Source organism: Sminthopsis crassicaudata, chromosome 3 (assembly GCF_048593235.1).
Source record: "Sminthopsis crassicaudata isolate SCR6 chromosome 3, ASM4859323v1, whole genome shotgun sequence".
In the NCBI taxonomy this organism is placed as follows: domain Eukaryota; kingdom Metazoa; phylum Chordata; class Mammalia; order Dasyuromorphia; family Dasyuridae; genus Sminthopsis; species Sminthopsis crassicaudata.
The window spans coordinates 649425848-649439880 of NC_133619.1; the positions used below are offsets into that span (position 1 = coordinate 649425848).

A 14033-nucleotide genomic window follows, 5' to 3' on the forward strand; every position below is an offset into this window, starting at 1 on the left:
GGGAAAACTAAAAAAAAAAAAAAAAAAAAAGAAAAAAGAATCCAAGAAAAAAAAAAAAAAGATTTTGAAAAGAAAGTCAACTAACTAGAAGAGAAGAACCAGAATCTTAAGGAAGAAAATGACTTCTTGAAAACTAGAATAAGGCAAGAGAAAGCCAGTGAAGTTATAAGAGATCAGGAAGTAATAAAACAAAATATAAAGAATGAAAAAATAAAAGAGAATGTGAAATCTCATAAGAAAAACAATTGCTCTGAAGAACAGTGAACAGATCACAAAGAAAAACAAAATAATCAAACTACTTAAAAGCTACTATCAAAAAAAAGAATCTTCATAAAAATACTACAAGAAAAAATTAAACAAAATTGTCCTGAAGTGTTAGAACGGTAGGGAAAAGGAGAAATTTTTTTTAAAATCCATCAATCACTACTATGAGGAAATCCTACAGGAACAAACTGGTCACATTTTGAAACCCCCAGATTAAGGAGAAAATATTACAAGCCACCAAAAGAAAAAAAGCAGTTCAATTAGAGTGGAGCCACAATTGGACTCACACAAGACCTTGCAGTGACTACATTAAAAGGTTGCAGGTCTTGGAACCTATATTGGGGGAAAAAAAAAAAAAAGAACTAGGGTTGTGGCTGAAAACATCATATCCACCAAAGTTAAGATAATGCTGAATTAAATATATATATATATTCAATGAATTGCTAGACTTTGAGGATTTTGTTGCAAATACAAGGGATAATATTATAAAAAAATACTCATGCATATATACTGTGGAAAAAAATTCTAAATAAATAAAAAACAACAACAACAACTAACTAGATAGTATAAGGTTGAAATATTGCTGTGGTATACAAATTAATGAGTTGGTGGATTTTGAAAAATTTTGAAAGACTTGGACTTATGAAGGATGATATCAACCTTCAGAGAAACAGAGGACAAAGTATACTACCGCCTTACATAGATGTATATGAAAGTATATGTGTATAATTGTAGATCTTTGTGTATATGTATGTGTCCATATGCATATATATATATATAATATATATATAAAAACATATCCATGCTTAATACTTGTAGCCTTCTTGGGGGAGGTAGAGAGGGAAGAAAGGGGGAAAAAAGAATAAAGAAAATAAAAAGTTCTTAGCATAGAACAAAAAGTTTACAAGGAAAAAAAAAAGATGAATAGCTCTTAAGGCTTTCTTAAAATGAAAATTAGTTGTTTCATATTTTGAATTCTCTCAGATGTTCAGCTGTGCACATGACAAAGTTTTTTTTTTTCTTCTATTTTGTATTTAAGTTTGACATAAATAAATAAATTAAATTTTTAAAAAATTAGTTAAGGACTTGGAAAAAATTAAACCAGCTTTGAGATCAGTAAGGCCCAAATTATAAATATTAGGAGACTGAAAACCAGATGGTGATTGTTATCTTTTGACCTTCCAAAATGACATTATATTGGAATCAAGATACAGCTGTGGCTGATTAGACCAGCAGAAACTTGTCTGAACACATTTAGCCTGTGAGAGCATTTGGAGAGGCAGTGTCACTATAGGGGCGCATTGCGTGGATCTTTTAGGTTATGACTATTCTGTCTTGTTCAGAGAACTGAGCATCTCTTCTGATGTGGGCCTGTCTCCATAAAATAGTCTTTTAGGGGAACACGACTGGAGTTCAAACGACTGGTCCCTCAGAGTTGCAATGTCTGCAGCAGGGTCTGGATGCTTGGTGATTAAACTCAAAAAAGGGAGGACTCCCTGGGGACAGTGATCTCCAGATTTTCCTGTTGACCACTTATGTTGTGGCGGTTGCACTGGGCCCTGGAAGATCAGTTTGCTAGACACCATCCAAAACCTTTAAACAAGAGCTGGCTGCAGATTGGTATATGCCAGTGGAGGGTCAGTCAACAAGTATTGTTGCTGTTACAAAGTCTTATCCCGACTCTCTCCCATTTCATTTGAGGTTTTCTTGACAAACAGTAAAGTGAATTGCCCAGGATCCTTCCTGACTCCAAGCATGGCACTCTATTCATGGTCCATCTAGTAAGTGCCTACTATGTGCATTAACTACTGAAGACACAAAGAGAAAAGACTGTTTCTGCACTCAAAGAACTCAAAATCTAATGAGGGAAAGAACATGCAAACAACCACATCCAAGATAACTTGGACATCATCTCAGAGAAAGCTTGAACTCAGTGGGATGGCAAACAGCTTTTTGGAAAAGGCAGAATTTCAGTGGAGCTTGAAAGCAGAGATTGAGTTCATCCCTCTCCACATACATATACACAGCAAATTGGGGCCAGAAGCAAACGAGAAGAATAGAGCACGTTGAATCATAGCCAGGAAACTGAAAAGGCCCTGGAATGACTAGAAAATGTCTCCCTAAAGCAAAAAGACCATCCTTTCTCTGTCTCTGACATTCATTCTTAAGAGAGCATTATTCCATTTCTGTTGTGTTGTATAGCTAGACAAGTCATGGAAATCTCCCCAAAACTAAAAATGAGTATCCTGCAAAAAGCAATGAAGATGTACTTATTGGACGAAGTGGGCTGCAATACATGACAAATGAGGAACCTCGGTGAAGGATCTCATGGTAAGAAAAGACCATGAACTCGTCATGTGACAAGAGGGGAAGACCCACAAATGGAACAGATGTTCCTCTAATCTTGAGATAACAAGAGGAAGTAAAGATAACTTATCCAGTAAATTTGGTGCATCCTTGCCATGATATTGAGGAAGGATGTGGACAAAAGAGCTCCAGAGGAAGGGCAGGCTTAGATAAGTAAGGAGCAGCATTACTAGAGGGAATATCCACTTGGACTAGGTTATGGACCCATCAGAAGATGTACTGGAGAGGGGGGGACTGGAAGCAATATAAGAGGAAAAAGGTGTAAGGGCTCGAAGGTGAAGGTGAGTAGAGAAGGAAACAGGACCCCGAGATGTTGTTACATAACAGCTACAGTATGTACGAGGCATGATGAGTCAAGAATGACTACCCGGGTCAGAGGGAAGTTCCTTGAAAGTCTTTGGGACTTTCTTTGGGAGCTGGGAGCATCCCCATCTCTTGGCACAGCACCTGAGAGTAAGCAGACGATTCCTTTTGATCATTAATTTGAGAGGGAGGCGAGATCAAGTGCAGGTTTATAAGGATGGGGAGCCCTGGGCATGTTTGTAGGTAGCCCAAAAGGAGACAGGTAGATAGGGAGAGGGGATAACTGAACGGACAAGAAGGGAGGGGAGAGCCTGGCCTGTGCCCCATATAAGAGACTAAGGAGCTAGAGGTAGGGCAGAGCTCTTCAACTTTTCCCACTCGGAATCCATTTTCACTAAAGACATTTTTAAACGATCCTGGGCAGATAGAAAAGTAAACTAAGCAGACAATCAAACATTTACTGATAATAAAGCAGAAACTTCCCACATTGTTATGTGACTCCGCAGGGTCCAATATAGTTTAAGAAGCTGGGATATACTTGTGATGAAGAGAGCCATCTACACTGGGAGAGAGGACTGTGGGAACTGAGTGAGTGTGGATCACAATATAACCCTCTCACTCCTTTTGTTGTTGTTTGCTTACATTTTGTTTTCTTCCTCATTTACTTATTCTAGATCTGATTTTTGTCGTGCAGCAAGAGAATTGTACAAATATATTTATATATAACATATATTGGATTGCTTGCCATCTAGGGGAGGGGGTGGGGGAAGGAGGGGAAAATCTGAAACACAAGGCTCTGCAAAGGTCGTGTTGCCAAATTATTTGTGCATATGGTGTGAAAATAAAAAGCTTTAAAAATTAAAAAAAATGTATTTCCTGAAAAAAAAAACACACACACATATATATATATATATATATATATATATATATATATATATATATATATATATATATATATATGTGTAGCTGGGATGTAGGACTCCGAGGTACAGAATGAGGAAAAGGAGGAGAGCTTTAGAGACAGCTCTCGTGGGAACCCCCATTGGGGAAGAACAGAAGGGTTGCTAGGCGGCAGTGAGGAGCCAGCGTATGAATTTATACTGGACCGATCTCCTGTGGTTAAATGCATCCCGAGCCCCGTGCTGGGCGGGGGATAGGGGCACAAGTAAGACCGTCCTGCCTGAGAGGTTTTCGAGCCACATTCGCCCACAGGCAAGGGCGCAGGAGAGTGGGCTTGGGGCTTGGGGAGCCATGGAAGCCGTTAGACAGCAGGCAAGGGGTTCGAGGGCAGATGGAGGCACTTGGGCAAAAAGGTGCAGATTGCAATGGGAGGCAAGAGCAGGGGGCTCTGGGCTCAGCAGGCCTGAAGACCAAGAACGGGGGGCATCCTGACACAAGGACCCTGGGGAGAGTGTCTCGTGAAGTCCAAGGTCTCTATTTTGCTGAAGAGGGAACTGAAACCCAGACAAGCCGGGGACTTAGCTGGGCATCCTTAGGCTCACCTAATGCAATTCCTTTATTTTCCAGATGGGAAAAGCAAGGTGGAGGGGGCTTGGCTGAGATCATATGGAAGCCAGCTGCCTGGCTCAGATCCCAAGAACCCTTGGGAGACGCAGTCCCAGGAAGGAGCCACAGTCAATTCAACAAGTCTTTATTCAGCCCCTGCATGGCGCAGACGCAGCGGAGGCGCAAGGCCCTGGGAAGGAGAGGCCAGGCCACAGCTCCATCCGCTTGGTCGGTCCTTCCAAGGTACCTCTATCTGTTACTTGACCTTCATGGTCCTGGGGCAAGGGGAGGTCTGGAGTCAGGCACCCCCATTCTCCGCAGGAGATCTGCGGGCCCCAAGGCAGACACTGATTTGTCCAAAGTCTCAAGCCGAGGCCCAGCTGGGTCAGAGGCTCGGAGGGTGGGCTGGCGGGAGCCGCCCAGGAGCCCCCTCTCTCCCTCTCCGTGGGCCGGAGGGGACAGGGCGTCTGCTTCAGTGTCCGCGGATGTGCTGAGCCAGCTCTCCGGCGTCCAGAAAGCGGCGTGGGCAGAGGGGGCAGGCGTGGGCACGGCCGCCCCTGGCACGGTGGGTAAGGCGGTGCTGGCACAGGCTGCTGGACCTCTTGAAGGTCTTGGCGCAGATGCCACAGACATAGGGCCGGAGGTCCGAGTGCGAGATTCCATGGCGCTTCAAATAAAGGGGGCTCTTAAAGACCTGGAAGCATTCTGGGCAGCTGTAACCCTGGGCGGGGGTGCCCCTGCCCCCTGCAGGCTCCCCTTGGGGGGCCTTCAGCTCCCGGCGAGGCTGCTCCTCATCCAGACGAACTGTATACAGATAGGGGACCCCGTTTCCGTCAATCAGCAGGTGGCGGCCTAGCTTTGGGGGAGGCTGGGGGGCCAGGGATTCGGGGGAGCCCGGGCACCCCTCGGGGGAGGCCGGTGCCCGAGGCGGGCAGGGATCCATGGTGTCCCCGGAGGAGGTTCACAGGCAGAGGCCAGGAGGCGCGGCTGGAGACTGTTGGAAAGGGGGGAGAATCTCAGGCGGTCACCCCGAAACGCTCTGTGCAGGCCCCTCGGCTGGGCCTTCCCAAAGCACTCCCCACCCCTGGTTCTTGGGCTGGGAATCTCCTCCTCTCCCCCCAGGGTCCCCGGCCGGGTCCGTGGCACCCCCGCCTCGGGGACCGCCCTTAGGAGTGGAATCTCCATCCAGCAACACAATATACCAGCACCCAGTAGGTGCTTTATAAATGCGTGCCACCCCAGCCCCCCCACGCCTCTCCCAGAATGGTCCGGACCCTCCTTACCCCCGCCCATCTCTCCCCCCCCCCTCCCGCGTGCACGCCCATGGCCACAATCACAATCACCCGCGCCCACTCACACGCGCGCACGCCCCCAAGGCTTGCACCCGCGCGTGCACGCACACGCTCGCTCCCGCGCCGTCTCTCCAGGCGCAGGCGCAGGAGCTGGCACAAGCGCAACCGAGCCTCGGGAGCCTCTCCCGCTCTCCGGGTCTTCTCCCTCCCTCCAGCCCCGCCTGGCCCCTCCCATCTCCGTGCTCGGCGGCCGGGAGGAGGGGCAGGCCGCGCGCTCATCGTGCGCTCCCCTAAGAGGCTCCGGTTGGAAAAGAGGCCCCGAAAGGCCAGGGCCGTCTCGCGTTCGGCCCCCCCTGTCCCCCAAACCGGCCCAGCGCAAAGCCGCCGCGGACGTGTGGGGGCCAGGTCTTGGCCGGAACCCCGAGATTCCCGATTCACGCTGGTCCAAAGGGTGCTTGGAGAGCCCCGCCCTGAGCCCTTTGCTGAGCGGCGGGGCGGGGCCGCGAGGCCCATCCACGGGAGGGGGCGGCCCCGAGGACCTGGGGAGCCGGGCCTAGGGAGGGATCGCCCCCCCCCCCCCCCCCCGCCGTTCCTCTGGCTCCCCATCCGCCAGGGGCTTGCTGTTCCCCCTTACCCCCTGGGGCGCGCCCAGCCTCGGGTCCCCCCTCCCCGTCCTCTACATCTTCGACAGCCCCTCGCGGCTTCTCCCGGCTCGGTCATCTTGGCCGTGGCCCATTTCCCAGCGTCCCTTCTCCCAGCCCAGCGCCCTCCCGAAGGTCCCCCTTTTTCTTTATCGCTCCCGTTTCCCAGACCCTCCGGATCTCTCCAGCCGTCCCGCCCCTCTTGCCCTCTCTGTGTCCTGACCGTCCCTTCTCGCTCTCACTTTCCCTCTGCCCCTCAGAAGGGCTTCTCATTGCCATCCCCATGTCAGGACCCACCCACTCAGTGTCTCCCCTTCCCAGTACTGCCTAGAACCCACTCACCCTCCAAAAGGCCTCCCCCCAAAAAAGGCAGCTCGGTGACGCAGCGGACGGAGCACAGCTCTGAAGTCAGGAGGACCTGAGTTCACACCTGGCCTCAGACACAACGCACTGGCTGTGTGACCCGGGACAAGTCACTTAACCCCATTGCCTCAGCAATTTAAAAAAAAAGGGCCTCATCCCCTCCCAACTCTACTCCTCCCTCTCCCCCATCCAGGGCCTCCATCCACTACCCTGCCCGGCCCGGGGGCTCGTCCTTCCCTCTAACGCCCCCCATGTTCATCATGCCCCTTCTCCGGCAGCCCCAGGCAGACTGCTCAGCGGCGCCGCCCCCATTCACTCGAGTGGCAATCCCGGCTGCCCCGCCACGGGCTCATTTACAAGCCCCTACACGCACACAATCACACCCCACGTCCTTGGATCCGCAGCTGCAAGCAGCCCTCCCTGCCCCCCCTTCTTGTATGGGGAGCTTCAGATCAGCCTCTGGGGGGCGGCTGGGCTGAGAGCTCCCCGTCCTGTGCCCCATAACTGATGCCCACATGGGGCAGGGGCAGAGGGGGAGGAAGAGAAGACTGCTCCGTCTGACTCGGACAGACTTCCCCCACTCCTCATAGTCCCGTCCCTAGAATCACTCTCCCGAAGGGGAAACTGAGGCCTGGACTGGGTTCTAGTGTTCTCATCCCCCTCCCCCCCAAGTCTAGAATCCGCTTCGCATCCAAGAGGCGCGCTGGAAGGTGCCTAGAGGTGGCCAACTCTCACTTTACTGCTGGGGAGACTGAGGCCTGGGAATGTGGGGCCCGCTGGGGATCGTGTAAAGCATTTCCCCGCCCCTCCCCCGCCTCCAGCACAGTGCGCCGGGTAGTGCCGCAGCCCTCAGAGAGAAGAGGGCGCCAGGGGGCGCCAGCACACCCTAACAACGCGTGCCCTCCGGAGGCGGGATTCCCTTCGGTCCTCCCTCGCGAGGCGGGGTTGGGGGGGAGGGGAAATGGGAGGAGGGTCTCACCCGCCAACATACCGCAGGCTCTCTAGCCCGCAGGCGGGGAGGACGTTCTCTATGTTCCTCGTGGCCCCTCCCGGCCACGAAAGGACGGATCGCTCTAGCCCAAACCTCCAAGGGACTCTCTATGGTTGGGTAGGGGGGAGGGAATGATGGATCCTCTCTAGCCAGCCTCCACCTCGTCTCGATGCTCCTCCTTCAAGTCCCTCTATCCTGTACCTCCCCAACCGCTCTAAGTGTGTCGCCCCCTCCGGTCCGGGCGGGGACACAGGCGCGCCGCCGTTCCCCTCAGGATCCCCGATGAAGGGTCAGGCCGGAAACTCGACCCCCACGCTGATCCATGCCCAGGGTTCTTGTGTCTCTGACCTTTGTCCAGAAGCCTTTGGCTGCCTACTGGAAGTCCAAGAACTTCAAGCGCTTACCTCGATCATTCAACCCATTTTCGAGATGTGGAGCTTGAGGCTTGGCCCGGAGCTCACCACTGTGGCCTCCTGCTTCCGGTGGTGAAGTCGGGGGCTGGTTCCATGGCACGGAAGGGCCAACTTCCCCAGCCCCGTTCTACAAGTGGGGAGACTGGGACCCCACGTCGGGCCTCTTGCCTCCGCTCAGCCAGTGCCCATGGACCCCTCGTTAAGGGGCGCTGGGAGGAGAGACCCCGGCTGCCCGCCCAGGCCACCGAAGCAGTCTGGCCTGGAGGCTGAGCCTCACCTCTAGTCACGGGGGCCACGAGACCCTTTACAGGAGGCAGCCACGTGCGCTGGCGCCCTCCTCCCCCCCCCCCCCCGCCCCCCGGGAGCCTCAACTTTCTGCCGCTGCAGCAGAGGAGTGCCCCGTGTAGCAGAGAGCCACCAGCCTCCGGGCCCGAAGGAGGCAGATGTCAGAGCTGGAGGGGCCATGGTGGGCAAGCATTTACTAAGAGCCCACTGGGGGTGGGGGCCGCGGGATGGACAAAGCCGCTGGGCCAGCAGCCCACCTCCGTCTTGGGGGGGAGCAAGTAGAGGCACGCTGGTACATAGAGGATAAAGACCAGGTAATTTGGGGAGGAGGAGCTGCTGGGGGGGGGGGGGGCAAGACCTCCCGTGAAGGATGGAGAGGCTCAGCCGGAAAGGGGCCGCTGAGTGAGCCGGCTGCTGGAAGACTCTGCAGCTGGCCCACCTCGGACCCCCAGCCTGAGCCCGACGCAGTTCAGGACCCGGCGTTCTGCTCCTGCTCTCCCCGGCCTGAGGCCCTCCTCCGGGTTCTCCATGCTAGAAGTGCCCCTGATGCGTTAGTCCTCCCAGGGAGGACTCCTCGGTGCCCTCCCATGCCCTCTGGCTGAGGTCATTGGGGCAGCTTAGAAATTACCTAGCGCCACCATTTCATTTTAAAGAGGAGGAAACGAGCCTCAAGTGCCAGTTTAACGACCTCGTACTGCAATTCCGAAATTCAAGGCAATTCCAATAGGCTTCCAATGGAAAAGTCCATCTGAATCTAGGAAGACTGAACGGCAATTGAAGCTTTTTTTGGTTTGTTTTCTTTTTCATGTTTTTTTCCCCCATTTGGTCTGATTTATCTTGCACAACAGGACAAATATGGACATAAATTTAAAAGAATATTTAATCTATATCAGATTGCTTCCTGTGTTGGGGATGATCCGGAGTAAGGGAGGGAGAACAATTTGGAACTCAGAAGTCTTCTAAAAAGGAAGGTTAAAAACTATCTTGACATGTATTAGGGGAAATATTATTGGAAAAAAAAATGTGTCAAAGACCTTAGATTGTAAAATGCTTAGTCTGCCACACATTCCCTCCACTGTCCTTTGAATCCTTTATTTTGTGTATGAAAGCATGAATCTTACTGAGCAAAACTGTTCAGATTACTTAAATTTATCATCTTCATAAAAAGACAATCCTAAAAAAGGGCAAGTTAGATGGTACAGTAAATAGAGCCAAGCTCTAGCTTTAGGAGGACCTGAGTTCAAATTTTACCTCACACATTTCCTTGTGTGACTCTGGCCACCTAACCCCTACTGCCTTATTTAAAAAAAAAAAAAAAAAAAAAAAAAGGTATACTGGGGCAAGGTCAGGAGCAGTCCAGCTTTCTGCTTCCAGATTGCCTCCTCTAAAGACCTACTTATTGGAGGTGCAAACAAAAGGGATAAAATGAGGGCTCCGAGTCCCGATGGACATACTCCTGAACCTCCAGAATTCTCCACTGTCTTGTTTGTAGGCTTCAATTGTTTTCTCTGTTCTTATCCCTTCCATAGCCAACCATCTGCTCTTCTGGTGACTATCCTTCAGCCATCACCCCAGATTCCCAACTTGGAGTTAGAGGTTCATGACCCAGTTCTCACGTTTATGAGCAAGATGAAGTTGAGCAATTCCAACAAACTCTAGGCGGTTTAATGGACAGAATCCTAGACTTGGATCAGGAACAGGCTCATGGGATAGTCAACTTCTTTTAGCCTCAGTTTACTCATCTGTATATTGAGGGTAATAATTGCATTTATACTGTAGGATTGTTAGGAGGGTCAAGTTAGATAATAAATGGGAAGTGCCTCACAAACCAGAAAGCATAGCAGTGATGATGATGATGGTGTTGATGACATCGATGACAAAATGTTTTTATTAGACATAAAATTTGACTACCTCACAAGTGAAGAACGAACTTTGGAGTTTGTCTGGGTCTGGCAACTCAAACAAATAGAGGACACCTAAATTGCCATCTCTTCACCTATCTGGGGATTTCAAGTCCCTGTTTACCACATTTAGTCTAGCCTTCAAACAAAGATAAAATCAGAATTGAGAAATCACTTTTTTGGGTATCTAATTTGGAAGTGAACAAATGGTTCGTTGGAATCTGATTTAAATATGATCCCTTTCAGGCCAACAGCCTGATGTGGGCTGCTGAAAATATATTTGCTAGATCTATGGAGAAGAGAGGAAGTTATGGCCAAAGAAGAACTAGAAAACACTATGAATTGCAAAGTGGATAATTTTGATTATATTCAATTAAAATATTTTTGCACAAACAAAACCAATGCAACCAAGATTAGGAGGGAAGCAAAAAGCTGGGAAACAATTTTAATAGCTAGTATTTCTGATAAAGGCCTCTTTTCTAAAATATATAGAGAACGGACTCAAATTTATAAGAATATAAGCCATTCTCTGATAGATAAATGGCCAGAAGATACAGATAATTTTCAGATGAAGAAATTATAGAGAAATGTAAATTAAGAATTCTGAGGTACCACTTCACATTTCTCAGATTGTCTCAAATGACAGAAAAACAATGATAAATGTTGGAGAAAATATGGAAAAACTGGGACACGAATGCATTGTTGGTGGAGCTGTAAAACTATCCAACCATTCTGGAGAGCAATTTGGAACTATATCCAAAGGACTATCAAACTGCATACCTTTTGATCCAGCAGTGTCTACTGAGTCTGTATCACAAATAAATCATAAAAAGCAGAAAAGGACCCACATGTGCGAAAATATTTGTGGCAGCCCTTTTTGTAGTAGCAAGGAACTGGAAACTGAGTGGATGCCCATCATTTGGAGAATGACTGAATAAGTTATGGTATATTAAGGTGATGGAATATTATTGTTCTGTAAAAAATGATGAGACAGTTAATTTCAAAAAAGACCTACATGAACTGATGCAAACTGAAGTGAGCAGAACCAAGAAAACATAGTACAGAGCAACAAGAAGATTATAGAATGACCAACTGTGATGGAATTGGCTCTTTTGACAATGCAGTGATTCAAGGCAATTCCAATAGACTTGGGATGGAAAATGTCATCCACATCCTGAGAGATGGATATTAAATGTGGATCAAAGCATAAAATTTTCATCTTTTTTGTTGTTATTATTTGCTTGTTTCGTTTCTTCATATTTTTCCCTTTTGATCTGATTTTTTCTTGTGCAGCACAACAAATATGGAAATATGTTTAGAAGAACTGAATATGTTTAATCTATTTAGGATTGACTGCTATCTTGGGGAGAGGGAAAAAATTTGGAACACAAAGTTTTGCAAAGGTGAATGTTGAAAATTATCTTTGCATGTATTTGGAAAAATAAAATATTTTTAAAAGAATGTATTTGCTGGTAAAATGGCCAGTGTAATAAAAAAGGCTTCAAAGGGAAAGACCCTGAGGGACAAAATACCTTTAAAGTGTATCTACCAAAGGAGATGCAATAACAATGAAAGAGGCAGCAAATATTTTTTACTTTGAACTCACCTCATCTTCTGGTTGGTCTTGGGGAAACCATATTGGGAGGGGCTTGTGAGCTATGGTTTGAGTACTGGGTAGCCAACAGTTTTCCTTAAAGCTAAGATAGTTTTTCAGGGGGACCATCTAATAACATCTGACAAAACTTGAACATTTTTACTTCCTTAGATCTATTTCATCGCCCCAAGACCTACTTGTCCACCATCCTCTCTATGATCTTGCCAATTTATCTTACTTCTCTTTTGGGGGTAGCTAGGTATTGTAGTGGATAAGAAACTGGGCTTAGAGTCAGGAAGAGGAGTTTCAAATTCAGCCTTAAACACTTTCCAGTTATATGGCTCTGGGCATGTCATTTAATGGGAATAATACTAAAACCTATGTTCCAGGATTGTGAACTCAAGTCTGATATGAAGCAAAAAGTACTTAGCACAATACCTGGTCCAGAGGAGCCTCTTAATAATTGATCATTTATAGTCTCCCTTCCCCCAGACCTTTATGATCCCCTTGGTCCTCTTGAGCTTCCTAGGCTCACTCTTCCTCCCTTTCTTCTAGTGAAACAATCACTCAGATGGAGGATCCTTCCAAAGTAAAGGATGAGATGAGGATTTCTTTGGTCCCAATGATTGCTTAAGTTTGGATCTGTTTCCATGAAAGAGCAGGTATTGAGAAAAGAGTTCCAAGATGGAATTAATTTTTCTATTGTAAGAGGATGTGTGTGTGTGTGTTTATGTATGTCCACATGGGTTTGTCTAGGGAGGTTCACATGGAGACAAGAATAGATACCTCTTGTGTCTCCTCCCCACCCTTCTCCAAGAAAGATTCAGATTCCTGTCAGAATGGGGAGTAAGAAATTGGGGCCAGAAGCTGGCAACTGTTCTCTTCAGATGGGGTGGGTTTTAGGCTAGAGTTATATCTGTGTGCTCCCTTAAATATTACTCCTCAAGGGAAATGCATTTCGGGTTCGAGCTAAACTACTGATTGCTACTCATTAATGAGAAAAGGAAAGCAGCAAGCTTTGATCCACTTTCTACCAAATGCTATTTCCATAATGGATACATAGCAAATAATAGAGATCCATTTTCCCAATCTCATAGCAAACAGAAATAAAAGAAAGTACATATATAAACACACACACACACACACACACACACACACACACACACACACACATATATATTAGAGAAGAATCTAATGCAAGAAAAAAATCTCCAAAGTAATTAGCTAGGAATGGGGACATGACCAAAGTTCTACATGTTGGCTTCTTCCTAATCTTCCTCATCCTCTCAAAACTGTAAACCAAAAGAACCAAGGTCTCTTCCTCCCTCCACCCCAAACTCTGCCCCACACATAGTTTTAAAACACTGAGTAATTAATATTCATCAATGGGAAATTTCATGCAAATAGCCCTTTGAGCCAAGAGTAATACTATAAGGAGCAACCTCTGGATTTATCTTCTAACCCTCCAACTGGGATTCAGGACACTTGACTTCTGTATACCACATGTCCCACTCCTAATTGGATTGTTTGATCTCAGGCAATTCTCCATCCTTTTCCAGAATTCAATGATCTCATTTACAAAATGACTCCCATGTTGTTTCTTTTTCGAGTTAGCTCTTCAACTGTATTTAAGAATGGCAAGTATCCTTTGGGTCAAATCTGTCCAGGTCTTCACCAACCAATAATGGCAGTAGAAATGCCAATGACAAACTTTATAATGCATTCCCACAACTAAGGGCTACTGTGTGTGTGTCCATATAATGTATATATATATATATATATATATATATATATATATATATATATATATATATATATATATATATATATATATATATATATACACCCACACACACACACAGTTCTATCTGTAACATGGGGCTGACAATCTCATCAGACACTGTGATATCTCTAACATGGGGCTGATAATCCCATCAGACACTGTGATATCTGTAACATGGGGCTGACAATCCCATCAGACACTGTGATATCTCTAACATGGGGCTGATAATCCCATCAGACACTGTGATATCTGTAACATGGGGCTGATAATCCCATCAGACACTGTGATATCTGTAACATGGGGCTGATAATCCCATCAGACATTGTGATA

At 47.4% G+C, this 14033-nt stretch overlaps 1 protein-coding gene and 1 long non-coding RNA gene across 8 annotated transcripts; one reads left to right on the forward strand and one right to left on the reverse strand.

The window, feature by feature from the left end:
* The first annotated feature begins 1967 nt into the window (after positions 1–1967).
* LOC141564592 (uncharacterized) lies at positions 1968–11787 on the forward strand. Of its 3 annotated transcripts, none has more exons than XR_012488660.1 (4): positions 1968–3084; positions 3441–3522; positions 4462–4683; positions 9955–11787. It is a non-coding gene; the product is annotated as an uncharacterized LOC141564592 (long non-coding RNA). The 3 variants fall into 3 exon arrangements; XR_012488662.1 differs by having other exon boundaries at positions 1968–2912; XR_012488661.1 differs by lacking the exon at positions 3441–3522 and having other exon boundaries at positions 1974–2912.
* LOC141564590 (zinc finger protein 580-like) lies at positions 4570–8424 on the reverse strand. 5 transcript variants are annotated; one of them, XM_074307234.1, is made up of 2 exons: positions 7728–8424; positions 4570–5434 (listed from the first exon to the last, which is right to left on the reverse strand). In XM_074307234.1, exon 2 carries the CDS (start codon positions 5381–5383, stop codon positions 4913–4915), a length of 471 nt encoding a protein of 156 aa, XP_074163335.1. In that variant the 5' UTR covers positions 5384–5434; positions 7728–8424; the 3' UTR covers positions 4570–4912. The 5 variants fall into 5 exon arrangements, with proteins under 5 accessions (XP_074163335.1, XP_074163337.1, XP_074163338.1 ...); XM_074307236.1 differs by having other exon boundaries at positions 7716–8424; XM_074307237.1 differs by lacking the exon at positions 7728–8424 and adding an exon at positions 6716–6814.
* Positions 11788–14033: the final 2246 nt, after the last annotated feature.

Bases quoted from the DNA above. Each gene is read 5' to 3' on its own strand.
- LOC141564590 (XM_074307234.1), bottom strand. From the start codon at position 5,383: ATGGATCCCTGCCCGCCTCGGGCACCGGCCTCCCCCGAGGGGTGCCCG.